This window comes from Trichechus manatus, unplaced genomic scaffold (assembly GCF_000243295.1).
Source record: "Trichechus manatus latirostris isolate Lorelei unplaced genomic scaffold, TriManLat1.0 scaffold00028, whole genome shotgun sequence".
NCBI lineage: Eukaryota > Metazoa > Chordata > Mammalia > Sirenia > Trichechidae > Trichechus > Trichechus manatus.
Window position 1 is genome coordinate 21,716,004 of NW_004443964.1, and position 9,495 is coordinate 21,725,498.

At 54.9% G+C, this 9,495-nt stretch overlaps 1 protein-coding gene across 1 annotated transcript; it reads left to right on the forward strand.

The window, feature by feature from the left end:
* Positions 1-74: 74 nt before the first annotated feature.
* Positions 75-6,481, forward strand: C1QL1 (complement C1q like 1). Its single transcript, XM_004374279.1, has 2 exons — positions 75-671; positions 6,302-6,481. Exons 1-2 carry the CDS (start codon positions 75-77, stop codon positions 6,479-6,481), a joined length of 777 nt encoding a protein of 258 aa, XP_004374336.1.
* The last annotated feature ends 3,014 nt before the right edge of the window (positions 6,482-9,495 follow it).

A 9,495-nucleotide genomic window follows, 5' to 3' on the forward strand; every position in this document is an offset into this window, starting at 1 on the left:
GGCCGGGTGGCCCGGCGCTCCCCAGGCTTCGCGCCGGCCGGAAGACGCTGCTGGCGGCCGCCGCGGGCGTGGTGATGCTCCTGGTGTTGGTGGTACTCATCCCCGTGCTGGTGAGCTCGGGCGGCCCGGACGGCCACTATGAGATGCTAGGCACCTGTCGCATGGTGTGCGACCCCTACCCCGCGCGGGGCCCCGGCGCCGGCGCGCGGCCCGACGGCGGCGACGCCCTGAGCGAGCAGAGCGGCGCGTCCCCGCCCTCCACGCTGGTGCAGGGCCCCCAGGGGAAGCCGGGCCGCACCGGCAAGCCGGGCCCTCCTGGGCCTCCCGGGAACCCGGGTCCTCCGGGACCCGTGGGGCCGCCCGGGGAGAAGGGTGAGCCGGGCAAGCCAGGGCCCCCTGGGCTGCCGGGAGCGGGGGGCAGCGGTGCCATCAGCACGGCCACCTACACCACGGTGCCGCGCGTGGCCTTCTACGCCGGTCTCAAGAACCCCCACGAGGGTTACGAAGTGCTCAAGTTCGACGATGTGGTCACCAACCTAGGCAACAATTACGACGCAGCCAGCGGCAAGTTTACGTGCAACATTCCTGGCACCTACTTTTTCACCTACCATGTCCTCATGCGCGGCGGCGACGGCACCAGTATGTGGGCGGACCTCTGCAAGAACGGCCAGGTGGGCCCGGCGGGGGCATGGGGCCGGCCTGGGGGCAGGGCACCCAGGGAGCCCGGGGCAGATAGGCACCGCCTCGGAGTCGACGGGCGCGCCAGGCGGCGCAGCTGGAGACCCCATAGCAGCCCCATGTAGGCATCACATGCGCGGATGGTCAGCGCCTGCTGGCATCCCTAACTCCTTGGTGCCTAGGAGCAGGCTAAGGGAGACGCTGCGGGGTACCGGCGGCACAGAAATGCGGTTATCTAGCCCAACTCGTCAGAGCGCTGGGCTCGGGCTCCCGGGCACGCAGACTGGCCCCTGGGGGCTTGACCCTGGGGAGGTGGCATCTGGGAGCTGAGGTTCAGGCTGGTACCAGCGGGCGATAGAGAGGCCAAAGATGGGCTCCGGGGCAGCGGGTGGGGAGAGCAGCCTCGGCACCCGCGGGCGCTCGGGCGCGCGGCTATGCGCGCAAGCCGAGAAGGCGGGCTTTAGGAGAGATTTTGGGCACAAAGGCAAAGAGAGCCTGGCTGGCTATACATCCCCCACCCTCGGAAGGGACCACGGCGCGAATCTGACACCCTTGGCAAAAACCGGTACTGCGTAGCCCCTCCCATCCGTCCCTGAGCTAACGGGCGTAAGAGGGCTGCCTCCCGGGAAAAGTTTTTCCTCCAGAGGCGGGGCGAAGAGAAGGAAACTCCCTCTCCTTTTGGACTCCCAGATCCAACCCCTCCTGACTCCTTGAGTGTGGGGGGAACCTCTCGGTTCCCTGTCCCCAACCCATGGACCGGAGCTGGCAGGCGCCGAGCGCAAGGGGACTCTGGCGTGAGAATCCGAGAGCGCGAGGCGCTCTCCTTGGAGCGGCCAGCCGGGAAACTAACCTCGACCCAATCCTGCTTCAGAGCGACAACTTTGCCCAGCTCGACAACAACCCCCTCTCCCCGCCCATCCCGCTTCAGCGTTCCCAGCCCACGGTGGCCTGGGTCCTCCAGGCGTGGTCAGGCCGAGCATTCTGGTGGAAGAAGGGGAGCCCTCACCCTTCAGAACTCAAGCTGGGCTGGTGGGACTGAGACCCGAGACCTTGTTGGAACCCTCCCCACGCAGCACTGCTCTGAGGCTCTGCTGCCCTGTGGGGTTCTCAAGGCTGGGGGGGTGGGGGGGTGGGGGGGCGAAGGTGTGGGCAGGCATTGGGAAGTCAGCAAAAAGCCTTCCAGGTGCTTGTAGATCTGCCCCTTCTCTCTCCCTGCCTGCTTCTCTCTCTGGTTTCTGCCCCTCCCTTGCCTCTTTCCCCTTATCTCAGTCTCTTTCCTGTCTCTTTCTCCCCTGCGTCTGCCATTCTTGTCTGTCTCTGCCTGGGTTTCTGGCCTCTCTCCCCTGGGTCTAACCCCCCTCCATTCTATTCCTTGTGTCTCTCTCTCCCACTTGTGTCTGTCAGGCGTCCCTGTGTCTCTTCTCTTTGTCCTTGGTTCCTGACCAAATGGGAGGCCCCAGTATACTGCAAAGGCTCATTCTGCAGACAGTCCCACAATTCCCCTTATTAATCACCAATAAGGGATGCAGCAATGTCACCTTCATCAATGGAATTTCTTCCTCTCCCAAAGAAAGTTTGGGCTGGCACCAAGCTGAGGGGTCAGGGGGCTGGAGGCCCAGCTTGCCTGGATAGTGGCGGTCACCAGCCCACTGGCGGGCTCTAGATCCTGTACCACCTCAGGAGGTTGCATGAGGGTCTGAGAGACAAAGTGAGAGGAGGTCCCAAGGATGGGTATATGCGTGGGGAGGGGGCACTCGCTTCAGTCACTTCAAGGTGAAACTGGCTCAAAAGCCCCTTCTTTTACCTCCGGCAGGGCAGGGTAGGGCTTTGGCAGAGCCTGATGAGGGGTGCTCACAGGAGGTGGGGCCACAGGCCAGTGGGGAAAACAAGGTGGCTTTAACTGGGGGTTTCAAAGACCTAGTATTTTTCTACAGTTACTCAGACCATTTTAAAAGCCCATTGCTGTCAAGTCGATTCTAACTCATAGCGACCCTATAGGATTGAGTAGAACTACCCCATAGGGTTTCCAAGGCTGTAATCTTTAGGGAAGCAAACTGCCACATCTTTCTCCCACAGAGGGGCTGGTGAGTTCGAACCACTGACCTTTCAGACCATTTACCTTCGTGCCAAATAAAACAAGAGAAACAAGTCACACGCATCCTTTGTGACTTCTTCCAGATTGCCCAAGAGACTCACTAAGTCTCATTAGTCATTCCACACATTTGTTTGGAGCCCCTACTAGGAGCCAGGTTTGGGGCTTGGTACCAGGGGTTCAGTCTACTCACTCTCCTGGAACTCATGTTCTGTACAGAGGAGACGGTGGTAATCAGACAGTAACACACTCCAACAAGTGCCATCTTAAAGGTGGGCTGGCAGCCCAATGGGCAACTACTGTCCCCAAATGTGTTGTCTGGGGGCAGCAATTCAGTGGGGCCAGCCCCCAGCTCAGACTATCCTGTATATAAGTATTGGTGGACGGGGGCAGAAGATGGTGAACCTAACCCCAAGGTGAGGTGAGGAAACAGGGGTAGGGAGAACAGTGTAGGGAAAGGCTGGCTCGGGTTGAAGAGGACGTTCTAGTGAGCAGAGGAAAAAGGACAGGGCTGGGCGATGAATGGGAACAGAGGAGAGGTGCTTGCCCCTCCCATGCCTTCAGGAGCAAGGGCGACCGTGGGCTCTGTGTTTTTCCTCCCTGGCTTTCTGCCTGCAGAGAGGCTTCCAGTATTTCTGCAGGAAGGTACAGCCACATCAGGCCCTGGCCCCTCCCTGAGCAAGATTGCTGGGTGTTGCCACCTTCGTGCCTGGTGCTAAGACCTCTTCTCTCTCTTTCTCTGAGGCCTGGCCTCCTTGTCTGCCCTCTCCCCAGGGGTAGCTTTGAGTCACCACCCCCAGCCCTCTGGCATCAAGCCCTGGTCATTAGGACTTGGAGAGCCTAAGGAACCTGAGGAAGGGGTGCTAGGTTAGGGTAGTGCCCTGGGCGGGGTGAGCTGCCTACAGTTGAGATGGGTGAGGGAGGGCACGGAATTGATAAACTGGGCTGGGGAGGGGGGAGTGGAGATGGGCCAGGGCCTATGGCCAAGGTGCTCCTTGTCCAGGGAATAGGGCTGTGGGAAGATGAGTATTAAAAATGGTCAAGGGATTGGACAGCAGAGGCTACATCCGGCAGAGGTGAGAGGTGGTGGGGTACCTAGATTGAGGGCTGTGGTATAAAGGCCTAACTAGAGATCAGCTTCTCACCTGGTGATGAGAGAGGGGTCCCCAGGTATCTTCTCTGACCCATAATGCCTTTCACAGCACAGAGCACAGTGCCTGGCACAGTAAGTCAAAACCAAACCAGTTGCCCTCGAGTTGATTCTGACTCATGGTGACTCCATGAGTGTTAACACATGATTAGCCGTCGAGCACCACCCAAGGACAGTAGGGGCCCAGTAAGTGTGTGAAAGCTCAAGCGTCCATGTGAGCCAGGCTGGCTGCCCATGGAGCCGTGCCTGTACATCCGAGACCCAGCACTGATCTGTAGGCTCTGGCAAGTTCCCTGTGTTCTCCCCATTCTAGGCTCCTGGTCAGAGCAGAGCCTCAGTTTCCCCCCCTGGCAAACCTTTAGGAATTGATTCTAGGGTGCCCCCTCATGACAAGTCCCAGACTTGCTTTCCTGCTCCCATGGCAACTTCAATTCCTCAAACATCCCCTTGGCCCCCACCAAGAGCTGAGTGCCTCAACTGCTTCTGGTATCGGGCAACGGATCAGGACCCCTGGGTTCTGTTCTCAGATCTCCCACTGTCTAAGGATGGAGGGGCATAAATTCTCCCTGCCTCCATGGATAATAAGGATAATTACAACAACAATCATGGTGATGAATAAATAATAAACATAAGCATAACAATTCTGATGGCTGTCACATCACCAGGAGATTCCTGATGACAGATGACTGCATCTGATGGATTTGGCTATTAAGGAGTACACTGTTTTAATGAGTTAAGGCTAAATTAATCTGGGTAATAAAAATAATTGTTATTAGTAGTAATTTATTAGCAAAGATAATGAAATGCATGTGTAATAATAAATACTACCAGGATTGGGGCCCAGGGAACAATACTGAAGTCGGCTGCTTGCTTTCAGCTCTTTCTTAGTAGCTCAAAGCCTTGTCAAGATTTAATTTTTCCTTTTCTTCACTATCAAAAGGCTTTCACAAAAGTGGTGGTGGTGAGTCAGGGTCTCTTTCTCCATTTTCCAGATAGAGAAATTGAGCTCATTGATAGACAGCATCTTCCCCTCATTTTATCCCCTCCCCCTTAGCTAGATCAGGAGTTTTCCCAGCTAAGTGCCCAAACAGTTCCTTCCCAGGCTGGGGTAGAAGAGGTTGAGGGGAGAGAAGGGGCTGGACAGATTTGGACTTTAATGGCAGACTGCATGCAAATATGTTTGGTTTTCATCCTTGCAGCATTGCTGCTGAGTCAGCAACTTTGGCACAGCTGACCTGCCGTTCTGCCTCCCACCAGGAGGGAGGCTGGGCCCCTCGCCTAATTTCGCCTGAACCAGCCCAGAATATCAGCTGTAGGGGGAGCTGCCTTCACAGGACGGGCAGGATGGAGAGGGGACTTTGAGGAGCCTTCTGAAAGAATCCCATTCATTGCATTCTTCCCCTACAAGAAGGACCTTGGAGATGGCTCCTCCTTTCCAGTCTCCACCCAGGATATCCTGGAGAGGCCCCAGATCCTGAGGCTCAGGGCTTTCGTGGCCTCAGCTGTTAGAAAGGAATGCCGGGAGGGAATTCACCCACCACCACACACACGCACCCACCCCAATATCTTAGGAATATAGTCAGAGCCCCCAAAAGTGATGGCAGGTATCATACCTAAATGCTGGTGCTCTCTTGCCACATCATCCTGCCTGTCCTCCCTCCCCACTCAGTGGAGTAATAGTCACAGGTATAGCTACAGCCTAATCTGAACCTTGGGAGGTGAAAGGATGATCAGGCCTTCCATCACTACTGCGGTGGGTGGGTGGATGTGTGTGAGAGACTCTGGAAAGAACTTCAGACAAGGAGCCTAAAGACCTGTCCCGGTTCTGGGGTGGTTGCTAGTAGTCTGGCATTGGCCCAGCCACCTGAACTATGGGGCTACCCTTAGTCTTTGTGTTCATCCACTGTACTGCCATAAGAGAGGGTGCATGTGGCTGAAATGTTATTATTAAAGTAGAGAGGAAGGAATGATGAGAGAGGGAATGGCCCTCCATCCTGAGAGTCCAGGGAATCCCTCTCTGCAAGGAGGGCAGTTCCAGGCTGGGGCATCCTAGAGGTTCCCACAGCAGGCCAGATGGTAAGACTTAGATGAGTTAAGGAGGAAGATTCCATGTTGACTTCAAATTCAGACCCCCATTAGACTTGTCTAAGAAATCCAGGCCTCCTCTATGACCCCTCCCCAAATACACAAGTTATGATTAGAAAGAGTTGTAGAGGGGTGGAGAAGGAACCGGTGGCCGGGTTTAGGACCTCCAAACCCTCCTGGTGCAGCCACTTCACCTCTGACAACCCCCTTCCCTCCCTGACCTGCTCCTCTCCTTCTCCCCCTCTACCTTCTCCCCCCACCATCACTCCCCTTCCTTCACACCCCCCACCCCGCAGGTACGGGCCAGCGCCATTGCCCAGGACGCGGACCAGAACTATGACTATGCCAGCAACAGCGTGATCCTGCACCTGGATGCGGGCGACGAGGTCTTCATCAAGCTCGATGGAGGCAAAGCGCACGGTGGCAACAGCAACAAATACAGCACATTCTCCGGCTTTATCATCTACTCGGATTGAGCTCCTGGCATCCCCTTCCATCCTCCGTCCCCCGGGGGTCCCCTCTGGCGGAGACAGAGGATGACTTGTCCCCCACCCACCCCTTCGCTGCCCGGCCCTATCTGCCGGTCCTCCCCAGCTCTGACGCCCCGGCCTATGTCATCACTGCCCGGGCCACAGCTCCCACCTCCTGCCGGCTGGCCACAGAGCCACCACCCTGGCCCACTCTGTATATTTGTACAATAGGACTGTTTACTGATCATCTCCGCTGCCAGTCCACCCCAGCCCAGGGAGAGGTCGGGGCGGTGGGTCGCTTGCAGCTTTCAGATGGGTTGCCCTCCCCCGCTCTGGGGTGGTGCCACCTGGGGGAGGGGTGGTTTGGGGACTGGAGAGCTTCCCAGCACCCCCAAAGCCCCGGCCCAGCTCCGCTGCGCCCCGTCTGACCAAAGCTATAATAAAAACACTTTCACCCCGCGAAGTTTCAGTCTGTGCCCTGGGGAGGGACTGCAGGAGGGGACTGTGGATTTCAACCACCTCCATACTGGGAAAGGATGGCTTTGAAAGGGCAGAAATGAGAACAGAGAAGCAGGCCTCTTCTTGGGCCTGAGGTAGGACCCTACCCGGTGGGTGGTAAAAACAAACAAAAAGAACCGAATCTCAGACCCCACCCTGAGACTGTGTGGTCTGCTTTGCTCTCTCAGCGTTCTAGTGGGACCTCCTTGTTGCCCTGTTCTGCTGGTCCTTGAGCCTCTCCATCCCCACTCAGCCTCAAATCCTTCCCTTATGCTATCTCTTAACTGGGTCCCTGACACTTTGACTTATAGCCCAAGTGACTGGAAGCTGGTATGAATGCCCAGGTTACTAAAAACCCATGCCAGCTGAGGCCCAGACAGACCATGAATATCTATCTCCCCAACCATCAACCCCTCTGTCACCATCACCAGGGTGGAACAGCTGGCCTGGCTGACTCCAGGCCCACCTGCTCCATACATGTCACTAGGGGGTTCTTATTTCAAGGAGCGGGAGTCTATTGGCCTCCTTGGTCCCGTAGAGCATCACCCCTCAGCTTTCACAGCTGGTGGCACTGGCTCAGTTCAGGGGTGGGGACTGGGGTTTGTCCAAGAGGATCCAAAGAAAAGGCAGGTTTGGGGTGGAAAAAGGGGCTAGTGGGGAGAAGTGGAGGGGGCAGAATCCAGGAAGGGGGTGGTGCCTGCAGGAGTAGGGAAAGGGGACAGGGAGCTAGGCTGTCACTGAGTCCCACTTAACTGAGTCCGTTTCTCTCCAGGGTGCAGATTCATCCCAGGAAGAGAAGTCATCTTCAGCTCAGACGGCAGTGGGAGACTGCAGTGTAGGAATAGAGATGCAAGATGTAAACGATTTACCTTAGATGGGGCCAGGGCTGGGGGTGGAGGAGATAATCTAAAATCCCAGCTAACCCCCAAAAGATGTCTGTTACTGTTGAAAAGGGATCAATAATATTTTGTTGTAAAATTCCCCTTTCATATTCAGTTTGTTCAGACTAACGTTAAAGTGCATCTGCAACCCCTGAATTCCCTCTGACAGCAAGAGGTTACACTTTCAGATTGAAGAATTTGCAGGGGAATAATTCACTGGCTGGGTCCAAAATGGAGAAGTGGGAGGATGAAGTGTAGCGTTCAGACACTGGCTGAGACACACTCTGAAACCCCAGGCTGTCCCCTCGTAATGGACCTCAGTGCTCATGTACTCTAACTGCCCCATGGTTCAGATCTAGAAGTGAGGCCCAGAGAGAGGCTGTGATTTGTTCAAGGTCTCACAGCATCCCTCCTCCCCACTGAGCTGAAGTCTAGTGCAAGCTTCCCCATGGGTCTGGGGGGAGCCAGGTGCCAGAGTCAGAGCTGCCAGGAGGAGGTGGGCCAGGGGCCTGTATTAGTTTCCTAGGGTCCTGTGACAAAGTACCACAAACTGAACAGCTTAAAACAACAGAAATTTATTGTTTCACAATTCTGGAGGCCAGAAGTCTGAAATTAAGGCAGGGCCGTGCTCTCTCTGAAGGCTCTAGGGGAAGATCCTCCCTTGCCTTTTCCTAGCTTCTGGTGGTTTCTGGCAATCCTTGGTATGTCTTGTAGATGTGTCATTCCAATCTCTGCCTCTGTCTTCACATGGCTGTCTTCTCTGTGTCTCTTCTCCTCCTTTTGTAAGGACATCAGTCATACTGGATTAGGATCACCCTACTCTAGTATGAGCTCATTCTAATTTAACTGATAGCATCTTTAAAGACTCTATTTCCAAAACAGGTCAAATTCACAGATATTAGGAGTTAGGACTTCAACTTATCTTTTGGGGGGACACAGTTCAACCCTTAATAGCGCCCAATGCCCGGCACAGTCCAAGTGGTCATGGGCAGCTGGAATGGAAAGCAACCCAGTTATTATCATCATCTTCCATGGTGGAAAAATTCCATTTTTGCATCCCTGAAAGTGACTTCAGTATTCCAAAGGCATGGCAAGCTTTAAACTAGGAAGCCTAGATTCTCGTCCCAGTGCCATGGTGTGTGATTCTGGGAGAGTCATCCTCCCAAACTCAGTTCTGGGTTAGTGGTGGCAATTAAAGGAACAAGCTTTGCACTAAAAGTTGGTTGACCTTGACCTAGTAAATCACCTCTGGGCCTCAGTTTTCTCATCCATAAAGTGTAAATTAACGAGACCTGTCTCACTCGACTGAGGATTAAAGAAATACAATATATGTGCTAAGGAGCCCTGGTGGTGCAATGGTTAAGTGCTAGGCTGCTAACCAAAAGCCTGGCTGTTTGAACTCACCCATCAGTTTCATAGGAGAAAGACCTGGTGATCTGCTTCCCTAAAGATTACAGCCTAGGAAACCCTGCGGGGCAGTTATACTCTGTCACATGGGCCGCTATGAGTTGAAATCAAAGTATATGCTTAACAAACACAGATTTACTATTTATAAATCACTTTCAAGTTTGCAAAATGCTTTCAGGTATGTCATCACTCAAGTCTTCCAACAACCCCGGGAGGTTGGATGGGTAGATTTTA

Coding starts and splice junctions, on each gene's coding strand:
- C1QL1 (XM_004374279.1), top strand. CDS start 75: ATGCTCCTGGTGTTGGTGGTACTCATCCCCGTGCTGGTGAGCTCGGGC. Junction 672..6,301: donor ACCTCTGCAAGAACGGCCAG/GTGGGCCCGGCG, acceptor CCCACCCCGCAG/GTACGGGCCAGCGCCATTGC.